This window comes from Alligator mississippiensis, chromosome 5, assembly GCF_030867095.1.
Source record: "Alligator mississippiensis isolate rAllMis1 chromosome 5, rAllMis1, whole genome shotgun sequence".
In the NCBI taxonomy this organism is placed as follows: domain Eukaryota; kingdom Metazoa; phylum Chordata; order Crocodylia; family Alligatoridae; genus Alligator; species Alligator mississippiensis.
The window spans coordinates 23276589-23299858 of record NC_081828.1 but is presented as its reverse complement, the minus strand read 5'-3'; the positions used below and the strand labels follow the sequence as shown (position 1 = coordinate 23299858).

The 23270-nt window shown below is 41.9% G+C and overlaps 1 protein-coding gene across 8 annotated transcripts in view; it reads left to right on the top strand.

Annotated features, from left to right (window-relative positions):
- PIGK (phosphatidylinositol glycan anchor biosynthesis class K) overlaps positions 1–23270 on the top strand; it is a 143837-nt gene that overhangs the window by 87312 nt on the left and 33255 nt on the right. For 3 of the 8 annotated variants that reach the window (XM_059727956.1, XM_059727958.1, XM_019489043.2), the window contains one exon: positions 8049–8124. In XM_059727956.1, the coding sequence (XP_059583939.1) occupies positions 8049–8124 (76 nt within the window). Of the gene's footprint in view, positions 1–8048; positions 8125–16928; positions 17111–17177; positions 20522–23270 lie in introns of those variants that run through there. The other 5 variants (XM_059727959.1, XM_059727960.1, XM_059727955.1 and 2 more) reach the window with 3 other exon arrangements.

Here is a 23270-nt window from a genome sequence, read left to right as displayed (position 1 = left end):
TCTTGGCCTGTGCACCTGAAACAATGAGGGATGGATGCTCAAACTGGTTTGAGATTTTTCTCCCATTGAAGATATTGGTAGAAGTGGGCATGAAGAACCTTTGGCTGTGCATCCATGCATAGGTTCTAGTGACACTTGTTCTGCATCATAACAGTGTTAGTCGTGCTGCTGTACACCTTGCAAGATCAGAATCATAATTGGTGTGTGTTTAAATGACCTGTTCAGGTGTAAAGTACGTGTCACAATACAAGGTTATTGGATGTTATGCTAACAGGGCTCTAGGGTAATCATCCCAGGCTACTGACAGGTGTTCAGTTAAATGCATGATGGGATGTGATCCCTGATCCCAACAGTTGCGCCTCCTGCCATGCCACAGGTGCATGGCAAGAGGCATGATTCTGGGATCAGGGATTAGAAACCAAACATTCCCTGTTGCAAGTGCAGGGGGAGCCTGGGATCATCATGGGGGAGCTCCTAGCCACTGGAGCACAATAGCCACACGTTCTATTTAAGGCATGCTGGGAACCAGTCACATTTTTATTTATTTTTGTGTAATAATTGTGTGGTTTATTCCTTGTTTTATTGCACCATTAATTCTATTAACACGTGGCTAGGTTATTAAGTTACGATTAACTGGTTAATCACATTGTAAGTGTAACGTCTGCCAGGAGCTCCAGTATTTAAAAAAGTTAATTTAGAACTTCTCTGCTGTTTCAGTGCAGGAACATGGTACAGCTACTGATAGATAACTAAAAGCTTTTTATCTCCATTGGAATTCTCTGCACTCTCTGGTTATGATAACCTGATTTGCATAAACATCATATGCTTCATTCTTAATAACTACACAGGGTGCAAATCCCTGTGCCCTAATAGGCTAACAGTAGCTGCTAGCCAGTCAGTGTACAGGGTTTTGCATAATCATGAATAAATTAACTGAAACCACACTATGATTATTCATATTACTCTGACTACTGTAAATTCTCTATTCTGTTTGGCTTCTGGACTTGGAACTTGTTGCTTGCCAACAGCCCAAATGACATTCTCTTAGCCTCTCCCTACAATGGAAGCAGGAAACTACAAAATTGTATTGGAAGGTGGAAGGCCAGGGCTAATGGGACTTAGCTCGCCCAAACATGGGGCAAGGGGTAGGTCTGCAAGGCAGCCCGGCCGTGGGCTCCAGGTGGCTGCAGCAGAAGTGGGGAGTGGCGTGCATGCAGCCAGAATCGCAGCCTGGTATGTGCATCACTGGCTGCCCAGCATGGCAGGCAAGTATCAGTCTGTCTATTCTGTGAAGGGAGAAAGGGCTTGGGGGGGAGGGGCAGATCGAGGCCCCCACATTGAGGGAGGGAGTGGGGCAGGGGTGAATGGGGCCCTGGCTGGGCCAGGTGGTGGGACGCTCAGAGCCTGGGAGGCTTGTCCAGAGGTGCAGGGGGGCTCCCGTCACTGTGCGTACCCCAGAGGAGGCTAGCAGCAGCATGCAAAGCCCAGCGCACAAGTAGTATTAGCCACCTCTGCCCTGTGCACAGATTAGGGGGGCACATCCCCGCCCCGGGGTGCACACAGCAGCAGGAGCTCCCCTACGCTCCTGGTTGAGCCACCTGGGCTCCCACTGTCCCACCACCCGGCCTGGCCAGAGCCCCACCAGAAAATGTGGTAAAGCTAATCTGTCTGGACTTCAGTGAAATATTTGATTTGATGCCACTTGGGAAATTATTAGTGTAGCTGGAAAAGATGGGGTTTAGTAGAAGAACTGCAAGGTGGATAAGGAATTAACTAAAGGGACATAATAGTTAGTAGTGTTATCCACTAGATTTTTATGAAAAGGAAAATTTATCATGTGCTGCCTTATTGATTCTCAGTTTCCAGGGTTCTTTTCTAAACCAGATAGTACTTTGACCACCTTATCCTGATAACACTAGCATGACTGTAGCACCCTCCTGATTTGTTCTAACATTCCTGGAGATTCATTTTTTGTCTAGCTAAGAACATAAACCTAGAAGGGAACATCTACGTCATTGAGTCCAGTCCCCTGCAATCGCTGTAATAAAGGTGTCCCAAGAACATCCACACTGCTTCTTACTCTCATACCATAAACCACAACTATAATACAAGTTACTGGACAAGCACATAAACAAAAAAAATCCTATCATGTTCCATAGGGAGAAGGTAGGAGGTCCTTTGCCTCATTTGTTTCCAGCTGAGGAGATCTCAGTTTATGATGGAAGTCTTTGGAAGTTAACTCCAAGTACATCATTTTGAATTCCTTCCCATTTTCATTCGTGTAGTCCTTGGACTCGCCCATTCTTTTTCTGTATTATCTTTCAATTTTGTGTCATTGCAGATTTTGTTAGTGCATTCTTTACTTTGTTTCAAAGCATTGCTGAAAATATTAAGTAAGAACAGTCCTAAGGCCAGTCCTTGAGGGACTCTACAAGTAAACTCTTCACAGCTTGATATTTCCATTTTCAGCACAACTTGTTTCTCCTTCAGCTACTTTCTTATGAACCCTTACATTTCTTGTTCTAATCTTCATCCTAAAACCAAGCAAACAGATGTCTGTGCCCCTTGTTGTTCCACAAATGCCCCAAATTGTGGCAGTGACAATAAGTGGTAAATATTTGCAACACTTCCTTGTAGCTTTATGATGTGAATACAGGCAGCCCAGAGCTGCCCGCACTCACCAGCTGTCCTGGGCAGGTATTCCCAGGGCTCTGGGGGCTTGATCCTTTGCATCCTTGGAATTCTTCTGCAGGATTGGGCCCCTGAAGCCCTGGGATTATCTGTCTGGGTTTTACCACCTAGAGGCATGCCCTGGGAAACCCCCCACAGGGGATACGCTGGCATACATATCATGCTGCTCTACTCTTGACTCAGAATAACAGGTGACACCTGTGTTGTCCAATGAAGCGGCATCATGGCACAGCTGATTCTTCTCCAAGGACAACATCTGTTTGTAGCCTAACTTCACCACATTTACCCTGTGGTGCCGTATCAGGTGCTTTAGTGAAGTTCAGACACATAAGATTAACTGCATTTTCTTTGTGTAGAAAATCAATTATCCTATCTAGGAAAGCTATCAGGTTAATCTGGCATGTTGTAGCTTTGGTAAATCTATGTTGCATTTTATCTCATTTTCCATTTGCTTTTATCTTTTCCAAAATTTATCTTATGCTAACTGTATCCAGAACTATATCTCTGCATTTCACTAGGGAACAAAAGGAAATCACTGTTTCTGGATTTGCAAAAGAAACAGCGTGGAAGGGGCCAACCATCTTGGCACACATAGCACAGATAAGCCTGTGCCTTTCTGGCATGCCACTTGGATTCTCTTCCTCTGCACAATCTGCTGCTGTGCTTTCTGCTCCCTGCCTTGTGCTTCCTGCTGTATCGGTTGCTCTGCTTTATGCTCCTTCTCTATTCTGCCATGTGCCACACACAGGGGCAGCCTGTGCCACTTCTGGTATGCATGCTACAGATTGGCTACCCTGGCATAGAATGTCACCAGCATTTTTGACAATATAGCCTATAAGCTCATGATCTCTTGTAGTATCTTCAAGTAAGCACTGAACAAGAAAGGTGACATGCAGAGTCCTAGGAGATGTACCTCAGGGAGAGCAGTCACCCAGCATTTCCCTTGAGACTTCTTTGCTAGGAATGAATAGAATGTCTTTCTTCAGTGCCTGGTTTTATCAAGTTAAAGTACCTCAGAATAAATGCTAGAGAAATTTGTTGAAATATCTTAGAGGATCAAGGATATTTTTATATTGTTTGTTGCTCTATAGAGGGTGCTGCTACACTTGCAATTAATGCAACTGGCTCAGTTTGAGCTGGAGTAATCTAATTCCAACATCACAGTCTACATATGTGTTTAAACACAGTAATGTACTGTGCTGCAGATACCGCTTGCATCTGACAGAACTATCCGGCTGTACAGTAAATTAGTCTGCTGCGCAGTAAAGCATCTCATGTAGATGTGCCCAGAGAGTCAGCTATTGGGACAAGTGGTGTTTTCATGCCGTGACCAGGTCTGGAACCTAGCTGGTGTCCAAAGAACTTCAGGGTGTTACTTGCTGCTGGATTTGGCCTAACACTATTTTCTTAACAGTTGTACAAAAAAGAATATGTCCTAAAGTAAATGTTTCCATAAGTTTCAGCAATGTAACTATTTTTAAATGCTTTCTACTTTTAGGAGAGTTCAGTGTTTGTGACACAGTCCTATATCAAAACGAGATGAATTGTTTTAATAAAACACTAAAACGACACTAGGATTTCATAGGCATCCCACTGGGAAGGGATGGAGCTAGAGAACCAAGTGGTTCTTTTAGATTGTAGTCTTTCACAAATTATTCAAGATGTTTAAAAGATTAAAAAATAAATAAAATTAAGGTTTCCAAGAATTTCTCTTTCAGGAGGTTATTATAATGAAATTATAATGTTTCTTTAACTGTAATTTTCTTGGAGAAGAAACCATGTTTCTCCAAGCAACTGCTTAAGAAGCAATTAGCACATTGCAAGCATTAATGCAGTTAATGTAATATGTGATGATTACAATTGTCTGATCTCTTAAAGAAATCAAGCAATTTCCAGCACATCATGAAGAATGTGTGACTTTGTTCCCCTAACCCTTCTGAGGCAGACCAAACAATTTTAAATGGATTGTGTGTGACACATGACTTTACACTACTATCAGGGTTTCCCTCATTCTGCTCTGATTTCTATTTTGGTACAGCAAGTTAAACTTTTACATTTCTTACTCGCCGTTCATTCAGTATTTGTATAAGTTCTCTCTCAAGCTCTATAAATGAAATTTCCTGACTTTTGTAAATAATATTATTATTATTATTATAAATGTTAAACTGTATCCCTAAAGTTTGTTGTGTGTAGTATTGCTTATGAAATAAGTATTGCTTATGTAGTATTGCTTATAAAATAAAAGACCATTCAGATATCAAACTCAAAAGAGCTTTTTTTGTCAAGAGTCAGTGCCCCTTGAATTTGCTACCTGTGGAAAAGTGATTAAAATGAATACTTTTATGAGAACTGATGAATCCCACTTTCCTAGCTGACTGGTAAAGCTGTTAACTGCAGAGGACCAAGGTGTTTAGCCTCCCTTAATGAGACCTTCAGTGTGTCATCTTGTAGGTCATCCCAATTACCATGGTGATAGGTGTAGCATTAAATGCCTGCAAATGTAACAACAGCAAACACCCATCAGTGCAAAAATAATGTAAGGAAGAATGTGACCTATCTATTGCTGATAGGCTCTTGCTTTTACCATTCTCAGCCCATATGATTTACACTATAGATCATAACAGGCTATAATACTACAATTTCCTTAAATCAGCAGTTTAGTCTTTGATTTGAACCCGTGGCTTGGCAGTCTCTTGCATGCAGCGTGTATGTAGGATCATAGAAGTGTAGGGCTAAGAGGTCATCTAGTCCAACTCTCTGCTTAACCATCACAGTCAAGGGCGTCTCCAATCTGGTCTTGGACATTTCCAGAGATGGAAGTTCCACAACTTCTCAAGGTAGCCTGTTCCAATGCTTGACCACCCTCCTATTCAGCAAGTTCCTTCTAATCTCCAACCTAAATTTCACCTTTTGCAGCTTGAGTCCATTGCTCCTAGTCTTGTTCCCTGTTGCCACAGAGAAAAGCACATTTCCTTCCTCTCTATAATTGTTCTTCGAGTATATGAAACCCATTATAAAATCCCCCCTTCAGTGTTTTCTTCTCCAGACTAAACAACCATAAGTCTTGCTTCCCAGGTTGTTAATCATTTTTCTTGCTGTCTGCTGGATTCTTTCCAGTCTGTTTATCTTCTTCTTGTGTGGCCCCAAACTGGCCACATTACTTCAGGTGAGGCCTTGCCAGTGCTGAATAGCAAGGAAGAATCACTTTCCCTTGATTTGCTTCTTAATATAACCCAATATTACTGTTGCTCTCTCTCTTTTTTTTTCCAACAAGACCATGTGGTTGGCTCTCATTCACCTTATGGTCCACTTTAACTCCTGGATTTTTTTCTTTAGTACTGCATCCTAGCCAGTCATTCCCCCGTCTGTATTTGTACAAGCAGTTATTCTGTCCCAGTGCAGGACTTTGCACTGCTCCTTGCTTAATCTTATCTGGTTGATTGTGTACTTTCTCCACTCTATCTATTTTGGATCCTAGCCCTACCCTCCATAGCATCTGCAACTGTATCCCACTAGGTGTTATCTGCAAATTTGCTAACATGATTTCAATCATGTTTTCCATTAATGAAGATATTAAACAATACTGGGCCCAGGACAGACCCCTGGGGAGCCCTACTTGATACCTCCTCCCAAACAGACATTGAGCAATTGACGACTATGTGTTGAGCACCAGCCAGTTACGTACTTTCATCTAGTCTATATTTCCATAGCTTGTTACAAAACAATGTATGGGAGAAAGTGTTAAAAGCTTTCTAGGTACTGTACTGAGGTTAGGCTGACTGATCTAATTGACCCAGATACTCCTCCTTCCCTTTTGTAAAAGATGGACACTATCTTTGCCTTTTTACAATCATTCATATGAAATAATCCCCATAGACCCAATAATATCTATGAAATCTGTAGAAGAGTGCATTTTCTCTGTAAAACAGTTGAAAAGCTTAACAATTTTTTGATACATAGCTATTATGGAACCCCATCCAAATCTGTCTTGCATCTATCAAATGAGCAAACGGATAGGTAGGACTTTGTTTACAAATGATTGCAAAATTATATCCTCTAGTCCAGAATCCCAAATTGTGTTTACAATGCTCAGGGGTGACCACATAGGCAGCTTATTGCCAGAACTGCTTTCCTTATGTATTGGGAAAGTGTGTCACGGCCCACACGGTGCTGGCTGGGTGTGGAGGTAACTCTCCACAGCCGTGGTGCCTTGTACTTTGGCAAGAATACTTTCTATCCCTTTCTCGTGCTCTTTGTATTTCTGCCTTTTCTCCTAACTTTTTTAAAGTTCTAGCTCAGCAGGGGGGTGGGGGTCAGCAGCTGTTGTATGACTAAAATCCTGAAAGATGATATAAAATACACACTGAATATTTTCAGGGAGAAAAGGAGTCCATTGGAATGCTAGGAGTGTTGTTGTTTTTTTTAAAGCAGTTTTCATATTAATGTACACTCCCATAAATATTTCTTCTTATAAAATAAGCATCCTAAGCCTCATAGGTATAATTACAGCTGGTTTGAGATTTTTTGTTGTTGTAGGTTAGCTCTTTGGCCTGCTTAAAAGCAGGTGGAGATCTTACTCTAGCTCCAAGTGGATAAATATTCTTGCTACTCAACTTGCCACCCCAGCCGGTACTTACTGACACTCTTGGCAGAAAAGGGAAACGGGGCAAGTAATTCCTTTGCTTTTTGAGATAGATTTATGTTGGTGGATTCAGCAGGGAAACTCGCGCTGCCATTGCCAATGCAATGTTCTATAACTGTAAGACTTCATTCTTTAGGGAGGTCAATCTTACATCTTTGTCTAGCACTACATTAGTTTAAACATTAAATTAAAAGGTTTTCTTAGGTTTCTGCCTACTGTATTTTACATATTTCAAGGTTTATTTCTAGCTCTTTGAATTGTTTTGATGAACAGCTGATTGGTACACAAGTACCTGTTTAAAATAAATTTCCTTATTTTTTAACTTTTTATAAAACTTTACAGGCAACCCCCTTTTAACACTGTTTTGCTTCGCGCTATTTCGCTATAAATTGATACCTGATTTCACTTAGTGCTCAGCAAGTTTCGCTATAAAGCTCAAAGTCGCCATCTTGGGTCATTAAAAAGACTTGCGGTCGCCATCTTGGGTCGTCAAATACTTTCAGTTTCACTTAATGCTCGTTTCGCTTAACGCTTGGTTTTTCAGGAACCAATTAAGAGCACTAAGCAGCAGTTGCCTGTATATTAAAGGTTGAGATTTACTGTGTTTTTTCATTAGAAGCAGAAACTAAATTAATGGTGGTATCACAGACTGTTAAGTATCAATAGGTTGATTTTGTAATAATTGTATTAATGTCGTTACATTTTACTTTCTCAGGACTCCAAAGGATGAGATTACAACAGAAGCTCTGAAATATGCTGAGCAGCTTCCTGTAGCTCAGATTATACACCAGGTATGTCTTTCCATTTCAAGTACTTTCTTTGAGAAAAAACAGGATTTCTAATCTTTACAGTGTAATGCTTTTTGTTAGATTTTATGGATTCAGTGTGCTTGTGCTTAGACTAGAAACCCACAAAAGCCATGTATCCCTCTTTAGATGACAACTGTTAAATCATAGCAGTCTTATTCAAAGCATGCTTACCGAATGACGCACCTCACATTGCACCATGGCACTAGTTGTAGCTAAAATGCATACATCTTCAGTGATTTCCCTCCCCCACCCCCTGTCCTTCAAAATATAACTTTGGCTTCTTCCAACATGCATGTTGGCTTTCTTTCCTTCACATGAAAACACAGTCAAACTATAGTAGCATTATCATAGAGCAATTGTTAGAAAGAGTCATACTTTCTTTCTCAGCGCAGCTGATTATTACAGCAAAAAATCAATGATGGAGTGTTTGCTCAATATTTCTTTCTAATTTGGGCTGTATTTTAACTGCTGGGCCATTGGGCCAGATGTTGATATTGCCTAAGTGGTCTATTATCTATAGCTGTGGCCTTCAGATATCACTGACTTTGAACTGTGATAGATTAACAAGAGGAAATGGGAGTTCACCAAGTGTCAAAGTTGATTGGAAAATCTCATGAGTATTAATTATTATTGTAGATATTTCCAAATATCTTTGTCAAGCAAAGGATTTTTAAGCAGTTGAATTGCTTGCTGCAGGCAATGCCAGCTTTAGCTTAAAGGAAACATGAGCTTTATTTTAAAACTTTCAAGTGTACAGGCCTTTTCTGCAAGATATAAACACAAGGGATTTTTAAAACTTTTGGCTTAAATCTGCACCTCTGGGAAGAATATCTGATGTGTTCAGAACATGGAAGATTGGAAATCAGGACCAGTTTGTATGTCAGGAAGTCCCTGGTGTTGTCAGAGCTTCAAATGACCCAACAGCCTGCAAATGTCACATTTAAAATTCTGTCTTCATGCCTGACTCTCAGCATAAATGAATTAAACAGCAGAGCAGGCAGCCAGTCAATATGTTTTTTAACAGTGAGAGTGAGCAATGAAACAGTTTGCAGGTTGTTTGGAATCAGTAAATAGAAAGTGCACAGAATGGTTCACCTAGAGGAAAATCTGAAACAGGAAACAGAATTAACCTTTAAGATGGTTGACCAGATGAAATGTCATAGTAACATTTTTACAGCATAAAGTAATAAACATGGAGGGTTCATTTGGCTACTGAGCACTGTACTGCAGTGGAATACCACATTGTAGAGAGTCAAAAATATGGTTTTTATGTAGTCAAGCTGCCTACTATAACAAATGCCTACCAGTATTATAGCGCAGACCCAGATACCTGGAGATGTCTCTGGTATAGATAGACTAGTTGCTCCCGCCTTTTATTTCAGTAGCATGTTAAGAAGGACCTCCTGGTTCACCTGCCACAGGCTGCCAGTGGTGGTTCTGGGCTCCTCAAGTACTGTGATTATCAGGGAACCGGGTTTTTGTTTGCTGTGGAAAAATGTGGATTTTCTCCTTTAAAGGAGAAAAAAGCAGGAAACCATGGGTTTTCACATGCAGGTTGGCTGAATTCCAGCCTGCAAGGGGCTGCTTGGGGTTGGAGGGAACAGAATGCAGGGGGCGCCATATGTACGTGCGCATGCACACATGCACATGGCAGCCAGGCATTGTGGTGGAGAGTAGCTCCTGCAGCTTCCTCTAGGTAAGTCTGTGAGAAGGGGGGCACAGGCAACAGGGCAGGGGGGCTGAGGTGACAAGGCTGGGGGAATGGGGAGCACAGGAGACACAGTGGATGAGGACAGGGGACACGTGCCCCCCCAAGATTTCTATAAACTGAGTGGGGCTCAGGGCTACAGTCAGGCTGAACCAGCTCTGGGCAGGAGTTGCTTCTGCTGCCCAGTGGGTGGGACTCGGCACAGGAGGCAGCTCTGCGCCACCATGCCCACCAAGATGAGTCACTGTCTGCCTGCCCAGCAGCGGGGGGGGGGGGGGGGGGCACAACTCTTTGCTGCTGCTGCCATGCCTCACCTTGGCCATGGTGGCCTGGTACTCCCTTCCATGCTGGGTCCCACCTGCTGGGCTGCATAGGCAGCTCAGGCCAAGATGCACCCCAGCACCAAGCCCCTGCTCCCCCAATGCATTACCTATGCCCACATTCCCCCTTACCTTCACACCCACCCTATTTCCCATATACTCACCCACTTCCTCACACTTGGGGCTGGGGATGGGAGGCAGCAGGTTGGGAGTGAGGGATCCTGGCAGGGCCAGAGGGCTGTGAGATGGGAGTCAAGGTCCTTGTAGGACTGGTGGGCCTGTGGCTTGGGAGTGAGGAGCAATGGTATGGGCAGGACATCAGCATGTCAGGGCTGCTCAGCACAACAATGCAGTGGGGGAGGGGGCAGGGCAGCCACAGCTGGACCTACATCCTGATGAGTGAAGGGGACATGGAGTGCTCTGATTTTTCCACAATAAAAAAAAAATCAAACACCAAAATATATTGGTATTTAGAATTAGTTTTATTATAATGATTGAGGGAGTGGTTGCTTTAAAATTGTAAATATATCAATAAAACACTGTTCAACGGATACCTATATACATAGTGGCATTTCCTTTTAATCATGGAAAAATGTGTATTTAGGAGTTTTTTTAAACCAGCGAATGCAGGATTTTTTTTTTAAATCAGAGAATTTCAGATTTTTAAACAGCATGAATCAGGATAAGTGATGATTACTTTAGCATAGTCTTCCCTAGAACAAATGCCTGACAATAGAAGCATATAACACAAGACTTTGCAGAGATTCCATAAAACACACTTTTTACTGCAGATAGCACAAGAACTAGATGAATCTAAACAAAACAATGAAATTGCGTGCTTTTCCCTGCTCAGTTTCCTCACCATTCTTGAGTGTTCTTTGGGTTGAGTTCAGAGTCCCCTGTGGTCTTCTCCTGCATATGACTGCTGCTCCGAATCATGGAGTCTGTCTCTTGCTGACCCTGCAGTCATTGCTTGTTTGCTTTCTAAAAATGCTTCTGAGAGATGTTTTCTCTTATAACAGTTGCCTTTTGTTTGGATATCTCCAAATCAGCCTTGTAAGATCATAATCTTTCATTGAATGATTAATTGCTTAGCAACATTTACCCTTGGAAAAAAACTTTAAATGCATTGGTTGGTAATCTTCTCTTTGTCCAAAGGTGAATCATTTGAATTAGATGGTCTTCAAAGTTTTAATGAACCTCCAGTACAGTACTCCCAATTTATGCTAGTATTGCGTTCCGGGAGAATTTCATGTAAGTTGAATTCGCGTAAGTTGGGATGACTTTCCCCATAGGAAATAATAGAATAGTGAGGGGTTGTGTACTCCAGACATACCTTAGTCGTAGATTTTTTTCCCCCTTTTCTCAGCGGAATTGCCTTTAGGAGGCGTGTCTAGTGTCTCACCTATGTATCTTGAGATGCTGCTACCACAATGGCAGCACAGCTCCGCTTGATTCCACATGCAGATCTTGTGAGGCATTCACGTATATATGCAAATCTTGTGAGCGTTCATGTATATACATGAATGATGCGCATCTTGAGGGGCATTTTCCAGTCTGGACCCTAATAAAAAATCGTGTAAACATGAGACGCGCGTAAGTCAGAATCGCGTAAATTGGGGGTCTGCTGTATTAGTCCTGTAAATAGGTGCAAGATTTTCATCTATATTTCAATATGAAGCCTGAAGACCCCATAGAAAACAAACTCTGGACTCAGACAGGGGTGTACATTCTGAAATAAGCATAGAAAGACTTGTTAGCATCAAACATTTTATAATCTGAATTTAGATTTCTTAAAGCTGTCAGTGCTGAAGAATGTTTCAATTATCTAAATAGATAGCTGTCAACTGGAGGCAAGTAGCCCCAGCAGCGCTATGTCGGGTCCTGAGAGCCTCCTGGGGTATAGTAGCAACTATCCTGCCACTCAGAGCCTGGCCAGCAGCCATAGCACAGCTCCAGCTGGTCAGGTTTTGAGCAGCGCACACTGCCCCCCATGTGCGCCACTCTGCTTTTTATTTGTTTTTTGTTTTGCATGGGCTTTTTTTGACCCCTGGATATCCACATACCACAGCTGAATGTGTGGTATGTGGTGCCACAGACATGTCTGTCGCGTAGCTGTGCTTGTCTGGATGCAGCCCATGGGTGCAACCACTGATTTGTTGCAATTGAGGAGTGTGTGCTCCTGTCCTGCAATAGGTAGAAGCTGAACTGAAAATCACCTTAGAAAGAAACATGTGCTAAGTTAACCATGTTTAATTTTCACAAACTGCTAGATCAGCGTTTCCCAACTGGTGTCCCATGGCACACTGGTGTGCTGTCAGGCACGTCCAGGTGTGCTGCAGAATCTTGCGTGGGGCCTGGCTACTGCCACTGCATCCTGGCCAGGCCTGCGCCGATTACCCCTCCACCCCCACTTCACATTTGGCTGCTTGCCACGACCCCCCATCGCTCCACTCTTGGTTGGTGTGCTGTGGGACAGAAAAAGCTGGGTAAATGTGCCGTGGGACAGAAAAAGTTGGAAAACGCTGTGCTAGATGGAATGAATTTGAAGAACAGTTACAATTGAGCAGCTTGAAACTAAGTCCCATACCTTCTAAGTGGGTATAACTGGTTAATCTGCCCATCTATTTTGTTCATGTCCTGTGTATCATTACATTTCCTGCAAAATTTCCTTAAGTCTTTAAAACTTGATTTCTAACATGATCTCCTATTTTTAAACCATGGTAATGTGGTAACCAGTAGAAACCTCTTTGATTTCTAAAGTTTGCTCCATGAGAGCAATTCAGGTACAATAAATACTGTGTATAAATTCCATCAAAAGAAAATAAACTATCTAATTTTGAGTTCAATACTGGGTTTCTTTTATTAGTAGTAAAAATAAAGCAACAGCCCTCCCAAAGAGCTTCCAGGTCTAAAGTAAGAGTCATGTTAAACTTGGTGTGTTAGACTACTGTTAGTTTAAATATCCAAAAGCACAAAGAAATGAAAAGAGAAATTCTATTTTAAAATGTAATTCCTCCTGGTATTGAAATAACCCAGTTTTTAGATTAGAATCAGTCATACATGGAATAAAATACACAGACGTGTTGATCATAAACAAAACAAAACAAAAAATGTTTATAACAAAAATGATGAAAAAAGGGGAAAGAGCTATTTTTGTAGATTGCCTGTTCCATCTGATAGATAGTAGAGGATGAATTGCTTAAATGGACAATTAACATTTATAACATAATTGTGCTTTTTTATAATACCACATAAGTAGCTTGAAGATATATGAAGTGGCCCGCTGGTAGCAACTTGTAGGTGTGATACTGGTAGGAAACCGCACTTATAGTAAGGTCAGACATGGATAGTTGTTAACCATCCCATCTCAACAAATTTAAACAGATCCTTTTTATGCCCACTTGGCAAAAACAGCAAGAGAGAAAGAGAACCTGGAAGGCAGCCAGAAACAAACTCAGCTTATCTCCTTTAAAAAAAATGCATAGTGTATTCAGCTATTCAAGCTATAATCATATAGTCTGAAACAAAAATACTTAAATTAACTTTTAAAATATCCTAGTCAAGTTTTTACAAGAATGCCTGGAAAAGACACCTTGAATTTTTATGATTTTTTTTTTGTATACTTTTATATGAAGAATAACTTGGAATGGATTTATAAACCAAAAGCCGAGAGAGACCCCAGCAAACCAGCCTCCTACCCCTCTTCTCCCCAACCAGTCCCCAAAGTAATTTGATTATTCCTCTTTTATTTAGTCTAAATGTATTACAGAAAAAGGGTTGGAATGTTGTAGCCATGATAGTCCAGGGACTATGAAAGAAGCAAGAAGCTTTTGGATAATTTTTATTGGACCAACTATATACTTAGAGAGCTGTTAGACAACTCCACGATATTTTTCCATGATTTTGCAGCCCTTGTCTACTTCAAGTGACTATTTCCATTTACAGAATGGAGTTAAACAGAAATCGTTGCTTTTCTAGTATTCAGCCTAAGCTGTCTTTTTATTCTTTCCCAGATTTTGTACCCAAAAGCTTATCTAACACTTTTCCCAATAATATTGTTGGTCCAATAAAATATCACCAACAAAAAACCTCCTGGTTATAGAAAGAAGATAGGGAAGAACATTGGCCAAGCCAAACATGGAAGAAGAAAGGAAATTTCATTTTGAAGGATTCTATTTTTATTCATCATAGATTAAACATTTAGAGGTGCACCGATATATTGGTCCATGTTGGATTGGTACAGATAAAAGGAAAATTAACATTATTTGCAATCGGCTTTTTTTGACTGATGTAGCCAATAATATCACCAATTTGTGCATGGGGCTCGGGCAAGCTGTCTTCTGTGGCCTCAGGGCCAGGGCCTATGCCAGCCTCTTCCCAGTGGGGAGGCTGGGCTGGGGCTGCGCTTGGTGTGGATAGTGGCAGCGCTGGCAGGGGGAATGACTGGGGGGGGGAAGCTACACCAAATTTTGGGGTGGCTGTAGTCCACCCTGTACCCCACCTCCTAGCGCCACTGCCTCCCACCCTGAGTGCAAGCCCCTTGCCGGGAAGAGGCCAGTGCAGCTCTTAGCCCTGAGCCTGCAGTGGGCAGCTCGCCCTTGCCCCACGCACTAATACGGGGGGCACATGCCCCCATGCCTCCCCTGGGGGTGTGCAGTGGCGGGAGCTGCCTGCCTCTCCACACTCCTCAGACGAGCCACCCGCAGCTCCATCCCATCCCATGCCCTGCCCCAGCCCCACTCTCTCCCTCACCATGGAGGCCTCAGTATGCCCTCCCACAATCCTTGTCCCCCCACTTACCATCCAGGTGCTGCTCTCCACACTGCTGGGCTGCATATTGGCTATCGGATCAGTATCGGCTGATATGGCTGGTTAATCGGCCATCGGTCTTGGCCAAAAAAATCTTCATTGGTGTATCCCTAGAAACATTTGTTGTTAGGGCTTTGATTCAATCATTGAAAGTACCTATCTTCAATATAGCTACTAATGATCTGTAAATTAAGCACTCTTAGTTAATTTGGGACTTAGATTATGGATAATATTTGACTTGTCCTCATCTGATGTAATAAAGGAATACTAAAGATTGTGTTTTATTATATGTGAAAGTGATGTTTCAACTGGTTTGATCAGGACTGTCCAGCAGGCAGCTTGAGGGCTGCATGTGGGTGAGTCTGGGGCTGTGCACACAGCTGGGGTGGAGGAGTAATGGGGGATATGTGCGGCCCCTGCATTTCCACCCAGACACTGCTCCCCTCAGTGCTTTGGCTGCAATAGCAGCTACAGTCTCCAGGCTTCCCCCTCCATCCTCCAGCTGTCCATCCATCGATCTCCTCCCACCTGCTCCCCTACCCCCTCCTCCCCTGGTATGGCCCTAGACTTATCAGCTCCCCATGCCACTCATTGTCTGCCCTGCCCTAGTGGCAAAGGCAGAAAATGGCAGCAGAGACTCCAGCTGCTGTTGTGGAAGCCCAGGAACTGCAACTCATGAGCTGCCAGTTGGACAATCCTACACTAGAACGTGTTACTTTAACCTGCTCAGAATTTACTTTGTGAAGCCAGCTCAAGCAGTGGAGTCTATTGGAGGGTTACCTGCTTTGAAAAATGAAACAGAAGAAAGAGATGATTTTCAATATAATCATACTTTAAAGCTTTAACAGACATTAATTTGCAACTAAGCTGCTTATTTTTTTATTTCATAGTCTAAAATCAAATTTAAGATTTTTAATTTGAATAAAAAAGGGAGCTTTTATAGAAAAGAGTCTCAGTTGCTCCTGCTTTGTTAAACATTGACAAGCAGTTGGGTCATAATACATTTGTTTACACATTATTAGGTTCATTTCACTTTAATTTCGTGAAAATAAAATGGTAATTAGCACTGTATGGATTTTATTAATCTTTTATAAAGCCAGTTAGGGCATTTAAAACTACAGTCAGGCATGAAAAATCTTTAATAACAGCACAAAGGAAATACAGGTTTCAGTTGATGTAGATACTGATAGTCATCTTGAATTAGAATAATTTATCTAAAACTGGAAGTGTATTGATGTATGATACCTGCATTGACGATCTTGCAACATTTGTTATCTTAGGACCAAGAGTTTCAAAAGCAAGAAGCAGTTTTGGGTTCTAGCTTGAGACAACTAAAATGGGCCTGAGCTTTAGGAAGTCTGTTCCTCTTCCTTCTAAGAATTAGGTCCCTTTAATGTATGTCAACTCAAATCTGGATCGCTGCTCCCTTTTGAAAACTTTACCTAAAGAATTGAGCATAAAGTATGAATACTTTGTGAACTTGCAGGCATAAAGCATGATCTTTTGATTTTATTTTGGATCCAAAATGTACTTCCCCTGTTGAATTTCGTAAGGCAGAAACATTCTTTAGGAGTTATCTGGAAAATTTTCACTAGAACTGCTAATTTTTTTGTGTGGCAAAACGTGAAAAAATTATACCAAAGACAAAAGAAAACAATCAGATATAAGAGTATAAACATTTCAAAATATTCAGTGTATTATGCAGTTCTGCTTGATGAGGCCACGAACCCAAATTTCTAGGCAGAACACCAAGATAGCATCCTTGTGTCCCCCTGCCCGCTTCCCTCCATTCTCCCACTTGGACTCCTGGCAGTAGAGTTCTGTTTTGCCCCTCTGCAAGTCTGAGCCTTCATATACTTGCTCAGCAATTGTCTCCTTAATGCTGCCATTTGCTCTGAATATCAGAAATAGCTAGTGACTTCTGACAGTGCTTCTCTCCATCCTAGAAAAAGTCACACTGGATGAACACCATGAGAATGTGTGAGTTCCTTCCTCTTCACAAACTGGGTTCAGACCAGCATCCTCAGAGCAAAGAAATCCTTAGCACGTGTTATGTTCTGTTAAAATACAGCATTCAGTACCCAGTGGTCCTACCTTCTCATTTCTAAAGGGGGACGTCTATGAATGGGGAAGAAGGTTAGAAATGGATGTTTCACTGTGATTTCAGTTGTTCCATCCCTTTTGCATTTTTGCAGTTTAAAGTAGCAGTTCTTTGTCTATAATTGTGAACCCAATGAAAAGGGAAAATGGAATCCTGTCTGGACGTTCTCCAGTAAACAAGAACTCAGAGTCCCCTTCCCACATTCTGGCTGCTGTGCTGTGGATCTAATTTCTTTCACTACTGTGCTTATGTGGGAATTGTTGGACCTTTTATGGCTTCTGCTTTTCATGCCTGCCAGCCTAACAAAACTCCGTGGACAAAGAGAGGTACTTCTGTGCCCATGAGGAGCAAAACAAACATTCTGTCAAAAGAAACAACTGCTGGTATAGACTTGTGCCAATTTCCATAATGTGCATGGACATAGAGCTCTGAAGAGAAATGCTGCCAAGATTTTATGTGTGTATCTGTGAGAGAGCAAGCTCCTGTCTGCAAATTACTCATTTGGCTGCTGTAGTAGAAATATGGATGAACTCCAGTGTTAAGGATGATCAAAAAATTATGATGAAACCCTGTCTTATTGTCCCCAAATTGGAAAACTATCCTCTCAGTTGCATGTTCAGCTTTGTTTTATAAAATCTAGAGGGTTGATTGCCATGGTAACTTCCATACAAGTTATACAAAGTTAGCTAAGAAAGGGAATCTTCATCTGTTTTGCTTCAATAAGCTACTGAACAAATTCCTGACTTGCTTGTAATTACAGGTCCCTTAATATCAACAGTGTCATTTAAAATTAGTTTTCACCTTGTCAATTACCACATCAGCTCAAAATTGATTTGTACTTTACATACCGCAATGTATGCCCTTTGCTTCATACAGACAGCAGGGTTGGCTCTTACCTCTTCTCATGAAAAGACTAAAGAGCAGAATGCTTTACTGGGGTCTTGTATTAACAAAAGTTATCATATTAATATACTACAGTATATTTCCCAGTAAGCCATAAATACTTTGATGAATAATTAAAGTACAGTACATTTATCAAACATAGTGTGCGTTTTGTGTGTTACCCTTTATGGACACTAATTCAAAAAATCAGTTACTTTCTACTCTGTTATATGTAAGATGCACCTAACCTTTTTCAGTATTCCTTATGTAAGAAAAATAAAACGACAAAAAAAATCACTTGAATACTATCCATTAGCATTTTATTTCTAATTGTATTCTATTTCATATGTCTGGAAGAAATCAACCCAGAAATCCATAATTTGTGTCTAGCAGGCTCTGGACCATGTTCATTTCTTGCATTGGAATATACCAACATATGTATATTACAGAAATCTGGGGGGGTTTCTCTTTTCTTCTGTTTTGTCTCTATGTACAACATAGTCTCAGGATAGCAAAGGAAATATTAGTGCTATTTCTTATAGTCAGAACCTCATGAAAAGCCTGACCATAATATTAAAGCTTTCCATTTTTAGAAAGATAAAATACATGAATAACAAAGAAGGGTATCTTGCATAAGGCACCCAAATTGTCATGCATGTATTTTTTGTTTTTTTAGGTTTTTTTTGTTTTTTTTTTTGGGGGGGGGGGGTTTGGCTACCTATTCCTATTTAAGAAAACCCACAACAACCCCTCTCCTACAACCCCCCCCCCCCCAATAGCACTGAGTACTTCCTACACTCCAAAAAGAAATGACTTTGCCCTAACCTATTCCAACTGCCCAGAGAGATTAGAGGTCTCAAACAGTTCTTTTTATCCAGTATGAAATGTTGCATGCACAGCTCATCTGTCATTTCCAGTCCGTGCACTCTAGTGTTATACCATTGTCTTTCTCCTTACTTTTTTCTTTCCTTTATGAAGAAGCTTAGGTACACATAGTGAATGACCAGATAATTCTCTAGTTTAACCTTATTTTCTCTCTCGCTGTATGTGCGTGTTTTTAGCATGTGGCCCATTGTAAAGCCCATAGCTGGGCTCTCATTAGGCAACTGCATTAGAGCATGTGATGTGTATACCACAGCAGCAGCATACTGTACTGGGACAGCCCTGAGCAGGCCTAGCTCACCCCTCCTGCATACATATTCCAAACCCTGAAACAGGCCATTGAAGACATTCTGGGATCATCCCCAGTGAATGATCTCAAGCCCAGCAGAGGCTCAGGTTTGAAGTGTCACAGCAAGATACATTAGCAGAGGTTCTGTGATGCATTTCCTTGTTTGGTGTGAATGGGCAGTGCATATTCAGGGTGGAGACATGCTACTGTAGCAGAAAGCCCCCTTTTCCTCTTGCCTGCATTTGCTCTCCCTTCTTTGGATATCTTTCTCTTTTTCTACCTTTCTTCCTTCCTCTTTCTTTCACTTTAAGATAAGGAATTGTGTTTTAAAATTTTTGTGTGCGCATTTTGTGTCTCCCCTTGTATTTTGGTATTTTTATCTATTTGTGTGCCATGGCATTTGTAGCTTATATTTTATACTCCTCACCTTTCAACTGAATGTGTTTTAGTAAGTTATACATTGTAACATTGAATCAAACTGCCCTTCCTTGTATCAGGCTGGCCTGTGAAAGAGTGAGTGAATCAGTGATTGAATGTGTAACGTGATTGAATGTGTAACATGGAAGCACACAGGAAGCTCCAGGAAGAGCACACACCAACTGCTGCAGCTTCCTTAGCCTGACGAAGGGGTTTTGAACCCGAAAGCTTGCTTAATAACTATTCTCCAACCATTTAGGTTGGTCTAATAAAAGATATCAAATTCACCCAAGGAACCTTGTCTGCCTAACATGGAAGCAGGCAGCAATTATCACCTGGAAGCTGAACTCAATAGAAGACAATGTAACAACCGGGAAATCTCTAAACGTCACTGATCAAGGGCTAGAAGCCCTGGCCTGACTTAATTAACACCAGAGACCAACTTTTGGGCTGAGTATCTCCAGATCAACCACTCCCAGAGCCCTATTCTAAATTCATCAACGGACTCCCAAACCTGCATGTACATGTGGACAACCCCTGGGGCTGACAGATGCTGTCCAGTAGCCACTGAGGGGGGGAAAGTCCCATGAGGGTCAATGACCCCTGGATTGGGCAAACCTGAAAACTGGGGAGTCACCAAAGTCTGCCAGGGACAGATAAAAGGCAGTGAAAAGTGACCCTCAGTGGCGCCCTTTTGATCTCCAACTCGACCAGACCTGTCCAGCCAGAAGGACCAGCCGGCGACCCCCTTCTGAAAGATAACACCATGCTGAAAGAAGCCTCAACGACAGACTCCAGCGCTTGTAGGATAGGTATACCTGACTCTGTAGCCTGCTACTGTGTGTGTGTGGTGTGTGTGTGTGTGTGTGTGTATGTGTATGTGTCTGCATGTGTGTGTGTGGGGACCAGCCCCAAGGTTTATGATTACAGTGTTTCAATCCGCCCAATAAACTAGAATTTTAAGGATCCCGAGTTGGACATTTGTAGCCAACACTACTGCTATGGTCTAGACTTACCGGTTGCTTGCAGACATTTAAAAACAAACAAACAAAAAAAACTTTATACAAAGAAGCATGGCATTACTTTGACTTGGCTCCACAGCATCTGTATAGATTGGGCGCTTCAGCAGGGCTTTTTGGCACTTTTATCTGATTCAATCAGCTATTAGATAAAAGCACCAAAAAAGCTCCACTAAAGTGCCCAATTTATACAGGTTTTGTCCTGCATTTTCTGGACATGTGCTGGGCTCAGTGCAGGAGCACACCGAGTTTAAAGTGCCCGCCCCCCCCCCCTTTTTTTTTTTAACGTCTGCAAGCAGCCATTCTTAGTAGCTTCCAGCTTTTCTGGTACTCTTCCTTAGTGTATAGACTTTGTCTGTAGCAATGGAATGGCTGAAACCGTGTGTGACTAAGTTTGTTTGAAGTGGGACCCATGGCTTTGCTATCCTAGGTCCCAGGACCAGCACTGAACTCCAGTACATGTCAGTAGCTTAAACACATTGTGGCTTATAATTCACTTCTTAAAGGTTATATGATGTTTGAAAGAAACAAGACAGCATACTTTGCAAAGTTTGCAATAGCATACTTTGCAATAGCAGCCATTCTTTGCTTTTGAGAGCATGAGAAATATGTGTATCTATACAATATATGTATCTAAACAAAATAATACTATATTTATTCAAATATAAGAGGACCCCCTCAATAATTAGATTCTATCTGTGGAAAATGTATACATTTGTTATGACTTTCCAGGTATAGAATCTAATTAACAGGGAAAATAAATTGAGGGGAGGGTCAGGTCGCATTCTATCCCACCCCCCCCATCTTTTTCACCCGGCAGTCTCTTCCCCTACCTTTATACCATCAGACCCTGTGCTCCCTGAATGCATGAAAGTGAGGGGCAAATTTGAAAACTGACTTTGACATAAACATGCTTGTAGTATATAAGCAAGTGATTATGGGTACCCATAGACTAAGTTTATACATCAATTCTGAATTTTGTCCTTTTTTAAATTGTGGCAAGCTTTAGCACAGGTACTCCATTAATGCATTTTTAAGCAGCATTTTTGTACCTACTTATATATGGCACTATATTAGTCCACATACCCCCCCCCCCCCACAAAGGATCCATGTGCTAATTAGCCCTCCACTTACGACTGAAACTTGGGGTGTTCTTGTCATCTTTCCTGGGACCCTCCAAAAATGTATATGCAGATGAGACTTGGGGCATCCTGATCCATCTCCACCCCTTTGTGGGTGGGGCAGCACTAATCATAGGAGACAGGCTGAGAGAGGGGGGTGACAGATATTTTAGGTTAACTGTTTGGTGCCCTCTTTGGTGATGTTTCCCAGACATTTAAGGCTGCTGAAAAAACAGGAATCACTGGAAATGGGGAAGAAAGGCACAGCTCAGCTATGGAAGTGAAGAGAAAATTAAAATGTATTCCATGTAGTGGCTCACCATGTCTTGAAAAAGAGTTGTGCAAAGGGGGACTGAGTGAAGTGGTCACTACCATACATCTTATTTAGATGGACCTCCCTAACAGATTACCCAGCAAGGGGGATACTGTCGTCTTGGCCATGAATGGACTTAAGTGCAGTTAGAGGGTAAAGGCCTGTCCCTTGCACTGAGGGCAGGCTGACCACTGCAAGAGTGTACAAATGCATCCAAATGTGAGGATCTTGGCTACATTATTTATGGCAATGGGGGGGATTGGGGGGGGGAGGGGCTTTCCCCCTAGTTTATTCCTTTGATCTTTTGGCTAGGGGCAAGTAAGACAAAAGGGTGCCTGAACTCCAAGGCCTCTGGGTTTGGGGCTTCCACGTAGGATACCTGGCATGGATTTGAGAGTATCTAAAGACCCAGACTGAGTCTGGGAGGTAGGATACTTGCTGGCAATAGTGCTGCTTAGACCTGAAAGACTGAGCTCTGCTCAGTCAAAGTTTAGAATTGATTTGGCCCTGGAAACTAAATTTTATTTTTTTTTTAAAGTAGGCTCCCTTCAATATGTTTGCCCAATATAGGACATGTGTTTTATAGTCGCACTCAGTATTGGCTGCATTTAATCAGTGTCATTGTTAGTTTCCATTCCTGAGCACGTGCTGCTTTTGACAGCATTTCAGTTGGCACTGTTGTTCTTTATAGAGCATGGTTTATGCACCGATGAGTTCTTTATTCTTTAAATTACAGCATTTAATGATAGGGTATTTAATGAGGGTTCTTTGTATGCAAATGTAATATGAGGAGCTGTTTTCCCATGCTGATTGTGGGGGGGAAACCTCGTCTTGTATTCAAGTAAATACAACAAATGCCTTAATACATTTCCCTATCTGCTTCCTTCCCACTCATAAGCATTCTTTGTGTCCAGGGTCCTCTACTCCTGCATATGCTTTCTCCTCTAAACCACAGTTTTTCTCGTGGAACCAATTTCTTTTGCTGGTCCTGCAGTTAGAAACAATCCCTTCTGCTCTTCTATTCCTTTATGCAGCAGAGGCTTCCTATGCCTTCTACCCTGTCCCAGGCTCTTTTAAAAGGTTTAGCATCAACACCTTTGTTCTTCAACCTGCCTTGGGGTAAATTCCACTTCTCCAATCCATGCCTTGCAACCATGGTCATGTAAAGCTTCAGCCATCCTGTTTGTCCCTTCGTATCAAGGTTGAGAGACCTTCCACTGTCCATGGTTTGGGTGATGTAACAGGCTGGCCAACTCCACATGCA